Genomic DNA, 19400 nt, shown 5'->3' with positions numbered 1-19400 from the left:
ACAAGTGGCTGCTTTTTATTCTATACAATTGCTTTGTATATGCCTTCTGGTAATTTGAACACTGATTTTATTTCTCATACAGATGCATTTATTTATAACTTTTTACATTTAGTAGTACCACTCTACTTCAGATATTAATAGTGAAGAATTGCCTGAAGAACTGCTAGAATTATGCATATAAAAGGATTACAAATAATTCAGAGACATTTGTTTCCATTTCTCCCCAACACTGCCTCCCTCACCCTCTCCTTCTCCCCTCTTTTTTTTGGTGGAACTCTCTACCTTTTATGAGTCTTTGAAAAGGAAAACAACTTAGAGTCTCCCGCAGAGCTTCAGTGCGAATGCATGGGTTGAGTCAGAGACAAGTCAACTCATTCAAGGCAGGCGTCCTATAGGATCGAGTCTCAGTTCTTTTCCTCTTCACGCAATGGTTAACTCCTCTTTAAAAAAAAAAAAAAAAAAAAAAATCTTTGTTGATTTCAGAGAGAGGAAGTAAGAGGGAGAGAGAAACATCAATGATGAGAGAGTCATTGATCGGCTGCCTCCTGCACGCCCCCTACTGGGGATCGAGCCCGAAACCCGGGCATGTGCCCTGACCGGGAATCAGACCATAGGCGCTCAACCGCTGAGCCACACCGGCTGGGCCAGCGTCTCTTCTTTTAAGCAGATGACATGTAGCAAGACAGCAGAATGTCATTTTTACATTTAACTCTTTCTACAGCCTCTTTTTAACAAATCTTTTTATTTGTTATTATTCCAGACTGTCCAGTGTTCAAAAAGACTTCCCTGCTGCTCCCTCCTCCCCACAGCCAGGGGAACGACTTCCCTCCCCACATTCTCACTCTACCGCTGCTTTTTCTTCCTTAAAGGAAAACTTTGCTGTTATCAAGTAGAGGAGGCACAAGAACAAATAACTGAACAGGAAAAACAGATTCTTTTTAAATCCTTGGAACTTAAAATCTTATTGAGTTCAAACAGTTGGATACCTCAGTGGATTTTTTTTTTAAGACTGGTTCCAGTTTGGAATGCGGCTCCTGGGTCGCTGCCGTAATTCTCAGTGACGGGTAGCGACCGAGATGAGGCCAGTGTTGGTTCAGGTGCCCTGGAGGACAGTTAAAGAAGACAGAGGCACCCCTCTCACCAGCTTCCTCTCCAAAGCCGTCCTGAGATCCTTGGCCAGCAAAGCAATGCCACTGGTTAGCATGACCAGAACACTGGGTCACCTTATGACACTGGGGCGTATTGTAATGTGTTCTGTGTATTTTGAATGATCGTGGAAGTGCATAGTTCTTCCGGTTCTCTTCATAGCCTTATCTATACTCGTTTTTGTTATTGTCGAACTTTTGGTTGGGAGCAGCTCTGGGTGACAGCGTTACTGTTACGGCGTAGTGTGACCTCCACAGTGTTCCCGGAGACCCCTCAGCAGGGAGTAGAGGGCGGGTGGCCCGTCATGTGCTTCCTCACTGGTCCCATGTATTGCCTGTGGTGGCGACTTAGCTCAGTAGTCACTCCTCAGTGCTGTGCCTGTATCAGGTACTGGGAAATAATAAAACACAGGCCCAGGCCTCTTACTTCTATAGCAAATGGTTATTCCGGTGTCTACTGTTGTTGTTGTTTGTTTTTTTTTTTGTTAATCCTCACCTGAGGCTATTTTTTCCATTTATTATTATTATTTTTATAGAGAGTAGAAGGGGGGGGGAGGAAGAGGGAGGGAGAGACATCAGTGTGAGAGAGACACATTGGCCAGTAGCCTCTGTATGTGCCCTGACATGCCCCGGCCTGGGCCAGGGATCGAACCACCAACCCAGGTATGTGCCCTTGACCCTGAATCAGACCTACAATTCTTTGGTGTCGGGGAGGGGGAGGGGGGTGCGCTGATTCTCCAACCATTGGGCCACACTGGCCAGGGCCTGGTGCCTACTTTTGCTCATGAAATATTTGTGATCTCTGTAAACTGGGAGACAGCAACAAGATATAAACATCTAGTCCTTTCTGGAGACTCTTACAATGCATTGCTTGTGGTTAAAATTTGGTTATCTTATTACAGCTTGTTAATAATTTTAATTAGATTACAAGTGTCTGAATTGAACAGAGCCATTTTCAATGGACATTTTATCTTCTAAACTTAATGTTCAAGACTACAGTTTTCCTTATGCCTCAAGACTTAGGTGTGAAACTTGGGAGTCAACCAACAGGACACACTGAATTACTCAGTCTACCTCAGGGAAGGGAAACTGGAGATAAGATGTTTGTGGAAGGCTGAAATTACATTCTTGTGATTATCTGTTGCAGCCCAGGTGCCCTGAGCTTCCAGGCATGCTGGCCCTTCTCACTTGACTCACTGGTAACTGACACTCTTGGGAGCAGGTCCTAGGAAGGCAGCTCTAGCAAATGCTTCCAGCCACCCTTTATGGGCAGGTGGCAGAAACTGCATTAGGGCTAAATTATATGAAAAACTCACACTAAAACTTGAGTATGTTGTATTTATTGTTAGAACAGCAGAAGATATGTAAAGAGTGTTTTTCTTTAAATTTATTGGAATTAACGTGTTAACACAATTTGGGTGAGTTGATTTCTTTTATATTTATATAAATTTAGGAGGGAGTTGTACAAATATTTGCTGTTTTAGAAATTTTCTATAGCTTGTTTTGTTTGGGTGTGTAGCATGGTGGCTGTTCCAGAGTGACACCTAGTGTTTGATGTGCTTGTGACACTGAACAGGTGGGAAGGCAGTGGTCTGGCTGGAAGCCTGCCGGGCATCAGCTGCTCCTGCAGACCTTGGGCTTTCACTGAGTGGCCCTGGAGGACTGGCCAGTCCTGAGGTGACTGCAGGTCTGTGATACTTGCTAATTGTGCTGAAGTGAGCATTTCCGTCCTCTAAGCTTCTAGGGTAGTAGGAACCACATGGTGCCATCTCACAGGGGCTTTGTGATTTCTACTCATCACTTAACCTAAAAACTCTCTGGAAGTGACTTTTTTTTTTTTTTAATGAAAAATGGGACAGGAAAGACAGCCAACTCATTGTACTGGTACCAAAATTGAAGAGATCTGAAAAATGTAGTTTTTAGCCAGAAAAGAGAAGCGTGCATGAGATGAAGAAGAGAATGGCAGCTCTGGTTGTGACGAATGTCCCATCTGAGATCCTTGTGTGAAAAGAAGACTCCTGTTGAATCTGTTTCAGTAAGGGCTTTATTCAAGGCAGAGCAGCATGTTGTGGATAGAATTATGTGCTGTCAGTTTCGAGATTTGTGAAGGTCTATGGATGTTCTCATTAAAAATAAAGAGTCTAGTGCAATTTGATTTTCTTTAAAAAGAGATTAGACCTTTGCATGATTTTAACTTAAGGAAAGTGAAAAGATAACCTCTTACAGTCTCTCAAATGCATATGCTTCCAAGGTTTTTAATTGTATTTTTTAGAAATGAATTTATAGGGGTGGCATTGGTTCACAAAACCATACCGGTTTCAAGTGTACAACTCAGTATTGCATTTTTAGTACCTAATACAAATGGTTCCTTACCTGTATCTGTCTGTTTATTTTGATCACTATTGATAGTGCTTTTCTCCACTCCAAGGTTCTGTACGTCTCATGCAGGTGCTCTTAGATACCTGCTTCCGCTTACTACCTCAGTCTTTGTTCAGAGCCCCAGTTCTTCCCCTCTTGGAGTATCTGCTAATTGGTCTTTTCATCCATGATCTTCTGCCCCTTCTGTCTTCCTTACCTACGTGGAATGCTCTCAGTGGAACATAATTTGATTCCCGTGGCCTTTAGAACAGATCCAACTCCCAGCAAGGCTTTCAAGGCCCTTCCTGACCTGGCATTTACCTCCCAACCTACCCCTTGTCTCCCATCTTACTTCTGTCCTCTCTGGCCACCTTGTGAAGGTCCCCAGTCAAAGCTGCAGGCCTCCCCCCATCCATCCCCCCTTGCTCCTTAGTCTGCCTCAAATGCCCTTTGCCAGGCTCACTCCTGTGTATCTTTTAGGATTCAGTTCAAGGGTGTTCTCCTTTTTTTCTTTTAATACAAGTTTAAATCATTCATACTTGAAATAATGTGATACAGAAAAATTCATGGGATTTCACTTCTGTACAATTTTTAAATTATTTTTTAATTATTAAAATTTTTTTCAATTACAGTTTACATTCATTCTTTTGTATTAGTTTCAAGTGTTTATTTAAAAAATTTTTTAGAATTAAAAAAATTTTTAATTACATTTTACATTCAATATTATTTTATATTAGCTTCAGGTGTTTTTATTTAAAAAGTTGTTTGTTTTTTTTTTAATATGTCTTTATTGATTTCAGAGAGAGGAAGGGAGAGGGAGAGATAGAAACATCAATGATAAGAGTCACTAATCGGCTGCCTCCTGCATGCCCCCTGCTGGGGATCCAGCCCACAACCCAGGCGTGTGCCCTGACCGGGAATCAAACCCTTACCTCCTGGCTTGTAAGTCGATGCTCAACCCCTGAGCCACACCGGCAGGCAAGACTTCTATTCTTTTAAACCAGACTTTCTGTTTCCTCCCTGGTCAACATTTTCTTTGCCTAGTATCCATGCCATGCAGCTAGTTTTGGGGAAGTTCCTTGCTTTGCCCTCTACGTTGGGATGTGGTTCATTGGTCATTGTTTCAGTATCACTTACATGAGTTACTATGTCACTATCTTCTCTTTCTAACTGGAATCGAAATCAAGTGTGAATCTTCTGGGATGTGTTGTAACCATTGGGTAATTATTTGAAAAAAAATGTTTCTCACACAGATTTAATAACGATCGGCAATTTTATTTTATTTATTTATTTTTAAATATATCTTTATTGATTTCAGAGAGAGGAAAGGAGAGGGAGAGAGAGATAGAAACATCAATGATGAGAGAGTCATTGATCGAGCCCACAACCAGGACATGTGCCCTGACCAGGAATCAAACCCCGATTGCCTGGATCCCAGGTCGACGCTCAACTGCTGAGCCACGCCCGGCCAGGCTATTTATTTATTTTCAATCCTTGCTTGAGGATATGCTTTCCATTGATTCTAGAGAGAGGGGAAGGGAGGAGGTGGGGAGAGAGAGAGAAACATTGACGTGAGAGAGAAATGTCAATCCGTTGCCTCACGTACCTGCCTGACCCTGGATCAAACCCACAGCCCTGGTGCGTGCACTTACCAGGAGTCCAACCCACGACCCTTTGGTGCATGGGACAACGATAGCAATTTTAAAGTACACCGTAGCATCTTCTACAAACTCCAGCACACATTTCACATTATTCCTGGTCATGCAGTGGGTCCTGCAGAAGAAAGAACTACGGATAATCAGCTAAAAGAATGACAGATCCCCTGTGGGGCTGATCAGTTAGTAATACCTAATTTTGATTTCGAGTGTGCTATAATGGATTACCATATAATATCGCTGAGCACTGAGCATTAAACTGAGCCATGTGTTTTTCAGAACAGCAATATTTATTCACACTGTATGGCTTTCCTGAAATATTTTTTTATTTTACTCTCCAGTGAAACGACAAATAAGATGTCAATGGCTTATATGGCATTCACAGTAGTGTAGCTTAGACTATTTGCTGCAGTAGAAATACCATATTGTATTTGCCTCAGGAAAGGCAGGCTTCATCCTGGACTTTTCAAGGGACAGGCCTAGCATTTAGACACAGATGGTTGTGTGGGTCTTTATTTTTATTGACCTCACAGACTTTAGTATGTAAAAATGGCCCTTGCAATATTTGAGTGCCAAAAAATTTCAGCGTGGATGATATTTCCGCCTTTGATTTGTATGAGATTCTGTCCATTTGGGAATATTTTCAGTAGCTCTGGCATTGGGCATGGTGTTTCATATCTAAAAATTGAGTTTATTTTTGAGTGTCTTTAAAGCTTATCCACTTTGTAAGTCTGAAAACTTTTATTCAGACATGGTGATGGTGATGGCCCTGACAGAACACTGTAGAGAAAACTTGTCTCTAACTGATGGTATCCAAGCATCGAAATACACATCACTTGCTGTATTCTTTATTTTTCTGTGTATTAAAAAGGTGTTTTTCTTTGTCGCATACTAAGAAAAAAAACCTAAATTAAGAAAACCGGTAAGTATTTTGGAAAGCTGAAAAGCATGACTCAGTGCCCGATTAGTTTTCTGACTACAGTAAAGATCTGAAGAGCAGTGGGCAGGCCAGGCATTCGTCCCGTCCAAGATAAGATCTATCCTGGATCTCTAGAGGAATTTTCTTAGTATCTTCTATAAGACATTTAAAAATTAAGTGGCAAGATGGCATCAGAAGATGATCCTGGAATGTAGTTGATGTGCCAAGTCCCCTTGGCGGAAAATGCATGAGAAAATAGGACACTGAGTCTCTGCTCTACCGTTTGCGCCGGAAGGAGGCAGAAAAAGTACAGGAAGGACTCAGTGGGCCCAGGCTTCCATCAATATGAGGCAGCAGCCAAACTGATGAGAAACGTTGTCAGTGGAGACCGTGTCCCTGAAATAGGGTTCACTTCTCTTAGTGCCACGGCCTCTTACTATGCTGAGAATATTCTAATCATTTGAATGTTATTGTGGCAGACATAGAGGTGCTGCTCACCTCCCCCTTCAAGAAAGAATTTGCTGCCCAGCTGCAAGGAGTGGATTAGTGGCAGCCTCTACCCGTTGATGCGCTCAGCTTCCCAGCCATGGTCAGTCCCCTCTTACCATGGTCCCCGGCCCGTGACAGGGTGAGGCGGTGGTACAGGGGTCTTGCCGTTTTCAGGCCCTTGGTGCTCCTCTAACACTCTTGGCTGAAAGGGCCTTGTGATGGTAGAGCAGGTGATGCAGAGAGCAGCAGACGGGCGGTAAGGGAGCGGGGCTTCTCCCGGCGGGATGCTCAGAGGGCCTCTGTGAGGAGGTGATGTTTCAGGCGGTACCTTCTGTGCCGGGCTACGGGCGGAGAAGCGTCCAGACTTGAGAGGAGCGTCTGTGCCATTTGAAGTCACGTGTGATGGAAGTTTACCTGATTTGCCTTTTCCCAGTAGAAGTCCTTACACATCCCTTTATTGTCAGGTGAGAACAGATTAAGTAGATACATATGTGTTATTACAGACCCAGTTGGAAAATTAAGACTAAACCAAACCAAAGCCCCAGCTGGCTCGGATGCAGAAGGCAGTGTATTAGCTGCCTGGAAATATACTTATCAGGAGATCCGAATACAAATTTTTTTCTTTCATCTTTCAAAATGTTAGACTGTTAGGCTAGATCAGCCATTTTCACCTGGTGTGCCGCAAGAATTTTTAAAACATGCAGTACCTGACTATTTAGTCAGAGGCACTGACCTCTTTTCCCTTAGTCAAGTAAGAAAATGACAACAGCCAGCACAACAAAAGCCGCCCGGTGTGAAGGAGTCAAAATTATCCCTGTTACGTGGTTGCCCAGCTGCTTCCCGGTAGGGGCGTCGTCCAGGGGCGTCGTCCGCACACCAGAAGTTGGCTGGTTCGATTCCCAATCAGGGCACTTACTTAGGTGGCGGGTTCAGTCCCCGGTCAGAGCGCATCCGGGAGGCAACTGATTGAAGTTGCTCTTTCTCTAAAAATCAATAAAAATAGATCCTCAGGTGAGGATTAAAAAGAATTATACCTATTATTTTTTGTCAGATTGACAGAATACAACTTTTTGGGTGTGCCACAGAGTCTTCGCAGTTAGTTTGTGTGTGCCCTGAGACGAAACGGGCTGAAGGCGCTGGGCCGGGTAAACCTAGAATGAGGATTTTCACAGTAAAATAGTGAAGTGTTACCAAGATCAAGAAATGCATTTTGTTCAGTTTTGGATTTCTGCTTTTTTTAAACGTGGTTGCAGATAAAGTAGAAAGAATCCCATTTCCCAAGAATAACTTGCCAAAACTTCTAGAATGAAAACAAGTCATCCTCACGGTTTGGGTTTTTTGTTTTTTTGGGGGGGGGGAGGGGGCTGCTTTTATTAGCCATGTATTGTTGTATATCATAAATTTGTTCTTTATGGAGTAGTGGAGGGATTCATAACTGCAGTTCTAAAACTTATGTTCAGCTGTTGCTAATTTCAAGAATCTTTGCCGCCAGTTTCATTTTGTTTCTCGCCAGCGTCTATGGCCTCACCCTCTGGTGCTTCTCCCCAGCTCTGTTCTCCGCTTCTTGTCCAGAGACGGACAGTGATTATGACAGAAACGGGGGGCGAACAAGAGGAAACCTGGGGAACTTGGCACTTGAGAAATTCTTCTCTTAGTAATTAAGCAATGGCTATGATTTAATTAAGATAAGATTCTCATTTTATTTGTTACTTTCCTTTTTCTTGTTTTTCTTTAGGGGGAATTAAACTTGGGGCAGTAATCTGTTTAAAACATTCAGGAAGCTAGCATGGGGCAAATAAGAGAAACTGTTCCCAGGGGGGGCACCGGATAGAGTATAGTATTTATGTGATTACAAATACCTTTTTTTCTTTTCTTTTCTGAATCATATATAGCAAGCACTGTGGGCCTATTGTGAAAAAATGTAATTTCATTTGTAGTTATTTTCATTTTATATCTTAAGATTTTTGTTTGTTTGTTTTATAGAAAATACTGCAGTTTCTACCTGAACGCATTTTCTTTCGATGGCATTACCAGAGTATAGGTAAGAACAATTAAATAATTTTTAAGTAATATAGGTTTCTTCTAATTGAATTTTCAGTAATTATTTATTTATTTATAATTAACACCATCACGATAGATTATAGCCAGGAAAATTAACAAGGTTATGCTAGTTAAAACCGAGACAAGACCGACCTGGACTTCAGAGGAAAATATCATCTTTGTCTATGCTGAAGTGTGGTTTGTAGAACAGCAGCATCCTCAGCAGAGACCTTGTTAAAAAATGCACAATTCCAGGTCTCTCTTCCTAAACTGCTTTCACAGTCTGTGGACATTTTACATTAGCTTCTTGTGCAAGAACCAGGTCCGATGCCTCTGTGCCTTTCCATTGCGTTAGGACATTAGGTCGCCACAGGAATCCGTCGTGCCAATGGTCTTTTCTGGTTCTAGTCCTCTGTCAAGGCCCCGAGCAATATCATTGCTTTGCACTCTCTCTTTTTTGGACTTGATATCATCAGCACTGTTCAAGAAACTGGATTTCCCCTTGTTCCTTTGTGACTCCTCCCTGGGTTTGTGATTTTCACCCTCTGTCTACTTATACCTTTTCATAAACTCAAAAATTAGCCCCAGGCAGTCCAGATTTCTCTGGTTCCCGAATATTGTGCTCCCCAGAAAAGCCTTCCTGCTTCAGTAGACGTCCCACCTGCCCCTTAACCACACACCTGTCTGGCACCTTCTCCACGATGCCCTCCTCCCCATTCCCTGAAGAACTGTCCGCTGTTCGCTTGGCTTTCTTTCCCACACCGCACACTGTTCCACCTGCGGGACTGAGGACTGGGTTCCTTGGAGTTCCCGGGAGCTGAGCAGGTTAGGTCAGAGAGCTGGGGTTAAAACCAACGCTGGGTTAGGTGCGTGCAGTTAAGTGTTGAGGCGGTGGCCTCCCCAACCTCATGAGGAAGAACGGGTTTACATGTGTGTTCAGTTTGAGGGAGAAAAGAGGAACATCTCCTTTTATACCTTCATGCAGAAGGGACTCCCCAAAGGGAGGAGATGAATCCTACCAGATCACCCCACTTCTTTCTTTCCCTCTGGGCTAACAGGAGGAGCCTCCGCTCCCAGATCTGGGGCTTGGCCCCTTAATCTGCTTTCCATATACCCAGACACTGTTCTACGTATTTATATATCATTAACAATTCTCCATGATAGCTACTGTTTTCCCATTTTACAGAGGAGCAAACTCAGGCAGGGTGAGGTTAAGTAGCTGACCCAGGGTATACAGTAAGTGCAGAACCTAGATTTTAACCCCAGCCTGAATCTGGCTTGTAATTGCCTCGCTGTAGTGCCTCACACGTACGAGAGCTGCTGAATACAGCGGGATGGAATAGGTCATGTGTAGCATATTAGATTCCTGCTGCTGCTGTAACAAATGACCAGACTACTTTCAGAATGTCATGGACTGCCGACAGGTACGGGTCACACATTTTGTGTGCCTCTTTGTAAAGTCTTATTTATTTATTTTAATCCTCACCTGAGGATACATCTCTGTTGATTTTAGAGGGAGAGGAAGGGGGAGGGGGGGAGAGAGAGAGAGAGAGAGAGAGAGAGAGAGAGAGAGGAACATTGATGTAAGAGAGAAACATTGATCAGTTTTCTTCTGGATGTGCCCTGGCTGGGGATCGAACCTGCAGCCTTTTGGTGTATGAGATGGCACTCCAGTCATCTGAGTCGCCAGGCCAGGCCTAACGTCTGTCCTTTTTAAATGCATTTTTGTGCCCTGTCCGGTTTTGTTCAGTGGTTAGAGCATCAGCCTGCAGACTGAAGGGTCCTGGGTTTTATTCTGGCCAAAGGCACATACCTCGGTTGCAGGCTCGATCCTGGTCCTGGTCGGGGCTCGTGCGGGAGGCAACCATTCGATGTGTCTCTCTCACATCGATGTTTCTGTGTCTCTCTCTCCTTCCACTGTCTCTGAAAAGCAGTGGGGAAAATATCCTCGGGTGAGGATTATAAAAAGGAAAGCATTTTTCTTGTTCCAGAATACAGAAGAGTGGATATAGGCAACTAAGGGCAGGCCGGATCCCAAAATGAAAGTGTCGGACCCATTCCAAGAAGGAGAAGGCGTGACGAGCCCCAGTGGTCACACATGGTGACCAGGAGAAAGTGTTACTCAGTGTGTTGCAAGATGATAGATTTGCCAGCTGTCTCGGAAGAGAACAGTCTGTGCAGAGTTTCTCCAGAGTCTCCTGGGAGGTGGAGTGTCTGTTGGCCCTGCCGGCCGCCATGAGGCCCTCATAGGCATGTTGGAGCAAAGAGTAAACTGAGGAAGGCCAGACTTTGTCTAAGAATGGATGAAGGCGGAGGCAAAGGACAAGGCCCCAGGCTGAGAAAAGCTGTGCGATAAAATAGTTCTGTGAGCACAGGTGCTTGAGCCTTAGCTGTGAGCACAGGCACTTGAGCCAGTTAATGCTGGCTCTAGACCAGAAATCACTCGCTGTGGTTGGTGATGCGAGAAGTCGGGGGAGGAGGTCACTTTAACTTCCCCTAGTGAATCACAAACCATTAGCGACTTAGTGCTGCAACCTAGTCATAACAACGGTGAGTTTCCACAGTGCCCCAGGGTGGGTGTTACAAACAGCAGAGCGGTTATGAAGGTTCCTTCACATGGCCAGGGACTGTGTTCTGGCTGATGAATCCCTAAAGTGTATGCATTTAGCTGACACACATGTACCTGTCTTCATAGATAGGACCTGTAGCAGTCGTGGGAACACTGGCTTTATTTCTTGGTGGGGCAAGTGTGATTTGATATCTGATTTTTTTCTCAAAAAATTTGAAAGGGAGAAGGTCCTCTTGCCCAGGACTTGCAATATATTTTTTATTTTGAAAAAGTACTTCATTTTTGAGGTTAAGATTCCATGCAGAGGCTACATACGATGTTTAGTTGGGGTTGCCAAGCCATCTCCATACTAGGGGCGTGAACACATTTATAGAATAATAGGTAATATGTTTTTATTGTCATAAGAGCGACTTTTCTAATTAGGTGGGCTGCAGCACCAAACTTTTTGCAGTTGACAGGTGAACCTTGATTCCTCTCCTCGATAGTGACCAAAGGACTCTGCTAGAGAATTTACTTATGGACCGAACCTACAAATGTGGTTGTTGTGCAAGGAGAGAAACACGCTGTCCTGAATATTTGTGAAATGTTCTTATAAAAATGTCTTGTGAGCAACAGTTTTATATCATTTTTACCTTTAGAGATTTAAAAAAGTCATTCATTTATACATGACAAGAGATATCTGCACATAATCCACTGTGGGCATCTGTGTTTCCTTAATATTGATCACTTTGACTCTTTTAAAAGAATTTTGAAAAGGTTCATACTCAAAGGACTTCTATCTTAAAAACATCTCACTTTCTATGACATTGCTTTGCTTTTTGAAGGTCAGCCTTTTACTTTTTAATCTTTTGTTATAAGAACATTTTTTTCTTTCTAAAGCTGATCTTTAAAAAATAGATCTTAAATGTATATACTCCATTTCTAATTTATCATTTTAAACTTTCAGGCTCAACTTTAAAGAAGCTTCTACACACTGGAAATTCTATTAAGGTATTTATTTTAGATGAGTTTGTAATGGCATTTTTTATTACTCAAGTTATTCCATAAAGTAACAAAATTAGGCTACTCGAAAAGAACTTTAAGAACCACTTGACTTAGTTTTTATTTTTAATTGAGAAATTGTATTTCCTGTATTGTTAGTTTTGTTCTTACATCAAAGCTTATTGTGGTAGACATTTTTGCTAAGTATCTTTGACATGTTGAAAAAAGGCGGCACGCTATCCCTAGCTTCACTGTAGATTCTGTATTTTGTCCCTCCTGTTTTAATTAATAGTCTTGCAGTTAACACGTGTCAGGTTGTTATCTCATGTTTATATTGGCTTTATTTATATTTAGCTACCTTAAATACAGTTAACATAAAACATTGGAGACTTGTGGTAGAATTTTGAAGAAACTTTCCTCTTGTTAAATTTAACATAATTTGGGTAGCTGTACACAGAGCCGTGTCATTTTTGGTCTGACTCTGAGTAGCATTATGCATTCAGCAGTGTCGCCTCTTGTGTTACCTGCCTGGGGATAGGACAGGTGTGAGTGGCCATGGAGGGCTGTGCAGAGGAGCGGCGAGTTCGCTGGCGTGCCTGACAGTGCGCCATGGAATCCATTGTTAGTGGGAGTAGCCCTGTCACTAGTCTGTGTATTTGACTGTCTGGGGAGTTAGCCAGTCTTTTTGTGGGTCTCCCCCCCTTCTTTTTCTTGGTGCTTCTCCTCTTGGCTTTTCTGTAGAGCCTGCTGTGTGGCTCGAACACTCGCTCTGGCGGGATCCGTACCCTGGTGTATTTGGTAGGAGATAGGCAATCCCTCAGCTGCCTGCATGCGGAGCTCACTAATCTTTCAGCTGCGTCTGGCATTGTTTTCAACTCTTTTGCTTATTTAACTTCTTTTATTGATGCCATCTTTCAGTCACTTAGGAATATAGAAATGGGGGTACCTGTGTTTATGAATTCTTAGAATGGGACGAAGGTGAAAGTGAGTGCAGAGGAGGGAGGGGAGCAGACCTGCCTCGGTAGGTGTTTTCCACGAGTGCTGCTCCCCGGTTAGAGCGCGGTGGAGGTGCTGGCGAGAGCAGAGTAGGAAATGAGGCAGGGAGGCTCGAGACTTGCCCCACCCCATGGGGCCAGTTCTTCAAAGCCTTGTTTAGCTCTGAGTGTTCTGATTTACAGGGGCCTCGTACTTATGCGTGTTGTAGTGACGTGACGTGAATGCTGTCCACAGCACAGTGTAAATTCGGAGGAAGATTATTTTTGCATTGTTTTCATGGAAAATTGAGTGTTGATGATATGGGCATTGTGCCTAGGGAATGAAGTATGGTTAATAGGAAATACATAGCACTTACTGCGAGACACGCACTGTTCTAACTCAGTACCAGTACTTTGTGGTAAATTCTGTTATCCTCCCTGTCTTACAGTTGGAGAGACTAAGGCATAGAGCAGTTAAGTGGTTCTCCACAGGTCACAGCTAAGCTAGCAAGTGGCAGAGCCTGCATTTGAACCCAGGCCCTCTGGCTCGAGAACCCAAGCTCTTAACCAAGTACTGGACCAACAACTTGGTGCAGTACTTTAACAGTACCTTTCACTTCCAGTTTTTCTTCCTCGGAACTGATGCTACGTTGCAATGCATTTCTACAAATACAGATGTTTAATTTTGTTGCTTTTAATTTTGTTTTTAGATAAGATGTGAAGGTATCAGGCTGTTTCTTCTGTGGCTTCAAGCACTTCAGACAAACTGTGCAGAAGAGCAGGTGATGATTTTTGCTTGCCTCGTGCCTGGCTTCCCAGCGATCATGTCCTCCAGAGGACCCTGTACTTTGGAGACACTCATCAATCCGAGCCCTAGTGTAGCTGACGGTGAGTGATGTGAGCGTATCGTACAGGTCGAAATGACTCTTGAAGTTACATTGAGGAATTCCTTGGTTTGTCATTTTCTTGAATAGAAATCTTGATTTCACAGAGGAATTTTGAAGAGGAATTATTTCCTGTTCATATTCACAGTAGATTCTTACAAACATTAGAATTGAAAGACTTGGACCTATTTTATATGAAATGATGACAAGTGAAATGTACTGAAGTGGTGGAAACAGGAATGGAAGGCAGTGGACAGATGTTGGCAGTAGCCGAAAGTAGAGACACATGGTATGTCTGGAGTGTTTTTGTGGCCGTTAGTGCAATTCATATCCACTGTCCAAAATTATTGTCTCTTGCCCTCATTACTGTTGTTTCGTACGTGGACACTCGTCTGCTTACCCAGGTTCTTTTTTGCCAGCTGTGTATTTTCATGCAACATTCATGGAAGGACAATAGTGGCCTCATGGGACTATTAGTGGCAGCCATTTGTGTTCTGTTAGGGCCATTGGTTTATAATTGCATATCACTTTTATTGCCAAGTGATAGGTATTTGATCTCACACTGACCAAAGCAGAACTGAAAGGGAAGGGGATGGGCACTGGCAGAGGCGGCTTCCTGGGCTTCTGCCCCGTGTTTCCCAGCCCTTCACGCGCACTGGCCTGGTCCACTGGAGCGGTTCTAATGGGCAGACAGATGTATTTTAATAGAGGTCACTTTTTAAAAACCCTGTTTAATACTTAGCTGTGGTGACGGAGCTCTCACTATTTTCCACTTTGCAGCAAAGATATATCCAGAAGAAATCACTCCACTCCTGCCAGCCACATCAGGGGAGAAGATTGCTGAGGACCAAACATGCTTTTTTCTTCAAATACTGTTGAAATATATGGTTATTCAGGTAAGAGCAAATCCCAGGTAATTCAGTGATGGCCTTATTGTCAGTGGGAAAGAGAAAACATTGTTTCTTTTCATATCTTTGTCCGTATTTTGCATCTCTGCTTTTTGTCTGAGGTGTTAGTGTAGAGTGTGTGCTAGGTCCCTTCGGCACATTCCAGGCGCGCACCAGGCTGTTTTGTGTTCGTGTGCATGTGACGGGAAAGATTCGGGTCTCCATCTCTGTGTCTCCTGTACTTTAATACTATTGCCATATCCACACAGCATGTCCTGTAGGACACTTCTGCTCATCCAGTGTAGGGGTTTTTTCCCCTCAACAAGCAGTTCTCCATGACAGTGGTTGGGTGTCCTACAATTTCACTGAATTCTGACACTACCTGCAGGGAGATCGCATCAGAGTCCACATCGTAAAGTCTCAGTCCCGTAAGACTGCTCCCATCCCATTCAGATGCCAGTCTCAGGGGGTAGGTCCCAACTTCTGTCCAATTTGGCTACAGATCAGGGGTCCTGTGACCTTCTCTTCATATTTGATTAATTTGCTAGAGCAGCTCACAGAACTCAGGGCAGCATTACCTCACCATGCCATCAGCACGGGCCTGCTGTAAGTCACATGTTCTTTCTCTTATGTTTACCAGGTGAATGCAGAACTGAAATAATTAGGCTGTGAGTTCACTAGGTGATTTATGTCTCAGTCTGCATTTCTGAACATTGACAGGGTTAGAAAAGAGCTACCGAGTGCGTTTCTCTTAGCAAACACTTCTCTCGTCCCCAAGTTCATCCTGGGTATAGTTCAGTCTCTGTCCTCCCCTTCACAACCACGTTTGTTGACGTAATAATCTCTGCCAAGTCCACTTCCTCCCCTAACATTCCTGCACACCCTCTGTTCCCTGCCTCTGCCCTGTCGCTGCTAGGACGTCCAAGAGCATGAAGGGGTTCTCGTGGTCAAATCCAGAGGAAGGACACTCTCAAGTTTGTTCTGTACTCAGTCTTTGAGATGATCTGACAGTGTCAGCCCCTCCTTCATGAGATTCCTCCCACGATGTTTTCTTCTGGCTTTCCTCCCCCTTTTACTTCTTTCCAGTTTTCTTTGGGGCACTGTGTTTCTCTGCTGTCCCTCAAGAATCAGTCTTTGGCTGCTCTTTCTGACCACTCTGTCCTGCTGGGTGATTATGTCTGCTCTCCCCTCCCACTTCCTCTAGCCAGCACCAGAAACACAGGGCTCCAGAATCCTGAGAGCCCAGCTGGGGTATTCTGTCATCTTCTGGAAGCTCCACATTTTAGCTCTGCTGGCCCATTCTACATGCACCTCGAACTCTGTGTGTTCAGAAGTGGCAGGGCACTCCATGTGTCCAGACCCGCATAGAGTACCTCAGACTTCGATGTGTTGGGAGACTTGGGTTTTCATTCTAGATGTGTCACTGATGAACTGTGTGACCTCAGATAAGTTAGGAAATCACCAGGATCCCATTAGAGGAAGGATGCCATTGATATGGGGGGAGGCTTTTAATGTAGATTGAGCCCATAAATTGTGTGCAGAATAGCATGTGCATGTCTATCCCCCTCGTTTTCTCTCCCTTCTCTGGGGTGAGTCCTCAGAGCAGAGTTTCTGCCTGGGCCCATCCCTGAGAACTTCTGGCAGGTGACAGATGCAGCCCCTCTGCCCTGGGGCAGCCAGAGCTCCTCATTCCTTTACCTCAGGTGCTGAACTGTTACCATTTTCTAAGTGGGCTGCATTGTGAAGGAATTTGGGAAACTGCTTTAGGGTGCTCTGTGTTCTAAGCAGTATTAAGACCCACCGATAGGAGTAGCCCGACTGGTGGGCCTGGCTTATCCTGTCCTGTGGGTTGCTTTTAGTAAGGACAGTGCGTTTTCCAAGGTCCCATAGCTATGCCTTTTGATACTGGTTCTGCCTGTAGGTAACACTGGATGAAATCTTTGCAAGGGCTTGTTTCCTTAATTCCTTTTACTAGAATTGGCCTTTTTGAGTTTTTAAAAAAACACACCTTGCTATATCTAACTAGAAGTTTTAAGGGCGCAAGGAATGTTAAATCATTACAGAGAACGTGGAAAAAATATGGGCATGATGTAGGAGCAAGGTGGTTGGGTAATTTTTTAACATAGTTACTATTTTGTTCTGAAGTATTAATTTTTGTCATCTTTTGAGTTTTCAGAGATGATTTTGTTACATGGTTATCAATATTACTCATCAGGTTTTTAGATCATGATAGGAATTTTAGTAATAGCACTCCAGTTTAGTAAACATTAAGTTGAAATGTAAACATATGTATTTTCCCCCCACATGTTACCCAAAGGCTGCGAGCTTGGAGTGGAAGAGTAAGGAGAACCAGGATACTGGTTTCAAGTTTCTCTTTACATTGTTTCGAAAGTATTATCTTCCTCACTTATTTCCATCGTTTACTAAGTTAACAAACATCTACAAACCTGTGCTTGGTAAGTACTGACGGAGCCCGTAAAGAGGGTTCCCGTGGGGAAGCTGTACAGCCCCTTTCACGGTGTCCTTTGGTTATTTTTGAGTAAAATAGTAATTTTATTCTCATACTTAATGCTAACTTTATTGTAAGAGGTTTAAAGTTTCCTAATAAATATTTTTAACTGTTCTAAATGTTTGTACAAATTAAGATGTTCCTCACCTCACAGCAATAAAGGGGGAACTGTGGCTCCTGTCCTCAGAAATAATTTGAAATGAATTGTGATTTTTTTTTTTGTGTAATTATATTTGAAATCTTTTAATGTTAAAAAAAAAAAAAAAAGAAGCTTGCATTTCCTTCAGTGTTCTCTTACTGGTGGCGGGGTGGGGTGACCAGGCCTGACTCAGTGGGCGGGCAGGCAAGCCCAGGCCACACAGCTGCCCACAGCGCGCCCTTTCTTTTTTCACGGGGTCTTTCCTCCAGCAGGGACCTCTCACAGCTGCTTATGGAGGGCAGGCGTTTGGGCGATTGGGCAGCCTGGGGACAGGAAGCCCAGAGACGAGGGGAGCACAAGGGAGTTTTTTATTTAGCTTCTAGGTTTCCCTCTTTAAGAAATGGGGACTCGCAGGCCAGAACCTTCCCTTAGAGTGGTGCAGGTGAGGCAAACCTTCCTCTGCCTGTTACTTTAAAGCAGGTGAAATCAGTTAAAATGAATAATTAAGAACCATTTTGGAGAGGAAAAGATTACAACAGACATTAATCCACCTGGGGAATGTGGACAACTAATTCAGTTATCTGTGGGCTTTTGTTTGCACGTGCATGCACACACACATGCACGCACACACGCACACTCACACTCGGGCGAGGGGAAGACAACTGAAACTTGATGTGTTGTGAAAGCTGTGGAAATACTGACCTTAAGGGTACTAAGATAGGTATTTTGTTAGCTATGTGTGTGGATATTTTATTCCTGATTTCATTAGTAGTCTATATTCAGTGTAGAAAACATAGTATATTGTTAACATTCTGAGATATAAAGCTACTTGCTAAGAATTTTTCCGCTTCATGCAGTTACCTCAACATGTGCAAAAGTTAGTAAGAGAGTTGGACTTGCAGCAAGTAGTTATCTGCCATTCAGTGTACTATAACTTTCATATTGATTACGGACTTGAAAGAGTGAAAAATGGACCTCTTATTAATTCTTTGGAAATAGTGGTGTCTGATTCCCCAAAAATGAAACGTGACTTTCTGAACTCCTTCAGATATAAAGTGGGTTATACTGGGCTGTACTGTTTCTTTCAGATATAAAGAGGGTTATACTGGGTTAACTGGTTCTTTTAGATATAAAGGAGGTTAACTGGTTCTGTTCTGTTGGGTTCATCTAAAGGGAAGGGATAGAAAACCGGGGTTCAGTTGATCTTATTAGTGTAGTGTTGATGGGAAAATGTCTACAACGTGGTGTTATATTTGTTCCCACCATAAAATAAGATCAGCTGTAACATATGTGGAAACATTTTCACGATTCTATCTTACGTGGTTTCTCAAATTGGTGAAAAACAGTTGTTAGCTTAGTTTTTCCACAGCTGTCAGTGCCACCGCCTGTAACAACCACCATCACCCCGCTTTGGTGAGACTGCAAGGCAGAATTAGAACCGAGCCTTCCCAAAGACGACACTTTTAATCATTTCTGTTTCTTTAATCTTAGTTGCTATTCAGGCAACCAAATATATGTCTCTCTACTTGGGAACTGAAATATTTGTAGGGGTAACGTCAAGATTCACTAACCTAATCGCGTGTTCTTTTTTTCTTTCAGATATTCCCCATTTAAGACCAAAGCCAGTGTACGTTACTACAACTAGAGACACTGAAAACATTTACAGTACAAAAATTCCGTACATGGCAGCTCGTGTTGTTTTTATTAAGTGGATTGTAACTTTCTTTTTGGAAAAAAAGTATCTAACTACAATACAAAACACTAAAAATGGAGTTGACGTATTGCCTAAAATCATGCAGGTATGTCATTCATCCTCTTTTTATGTCTTTGTGTGTATCTAAGATCACACAC

The 19400-nt window shown here is 43.1% G+C and overlaps 1 protein-coding gene and 1 pseudogene across 1 annotated transcript in view; one reads left to right on the top strand and one right to left on the bottom strand.

Annotated features, from left to right (window-relative positions):
• RALGAPA2 (Ral GTPase activating protein catalytic subunit alpha 2) overlaps positions 1 to 19400 on the top strand; it is a 225136-nt gene that overhangs the window by 27050 nt on the left and 178686 nt on the right. Inside the window, exons 4-9 of the mRNA XM_087818894.1 lie at positions 8550 to 8607; positions 12122 to 12165; positions 13841 to 14018; positions 14795 to 14910; positions 17219 to 17357; positions 19149 to 19348. Coding sequence (XP_087675020.1) covers positions 8550 to 8607; positions 12122 to 12165; positions 13841 to 14018; positions 14795 to 14910; positions 17219 to 17357; positions 19149 to 19348 — 735 coding nt within the window. The remainder of the gene's footprint in view (positions 1 to 8549; positions 8608 to 12121; positions 12166 to 13840; positions 14019 to 14794; positions 14911 to 17218; positions 17358 to 19148; positions 19349 to 19400) is intronic.
• Positions 8767 to 9954, bottom strand: LOC107536255 (chromobox protein homolog 5 pseudogene; annotated as a pseudogene).

The sequence above is a fragment of the Miniopterus natalensis genome, chromosome 7 (genome assembly GCF_054644295.1).
Source record: "Miniopterus natalensis isolate mMinNat1 chromosome 7, mMinNat1.hap1, whole genome shotgun sequence".
NCBI classification, from domain to species: Eukaryota; Metazoa; Chordata; class Mammalia; order Chiroptera; family Miniopteridae; genus Miniopterus; species Miniopterus natalensis.
Note: the sequence above shows the minus strand (reverse complement) of the source record. Positions and strands in the feature narration are given on the sequence as shown.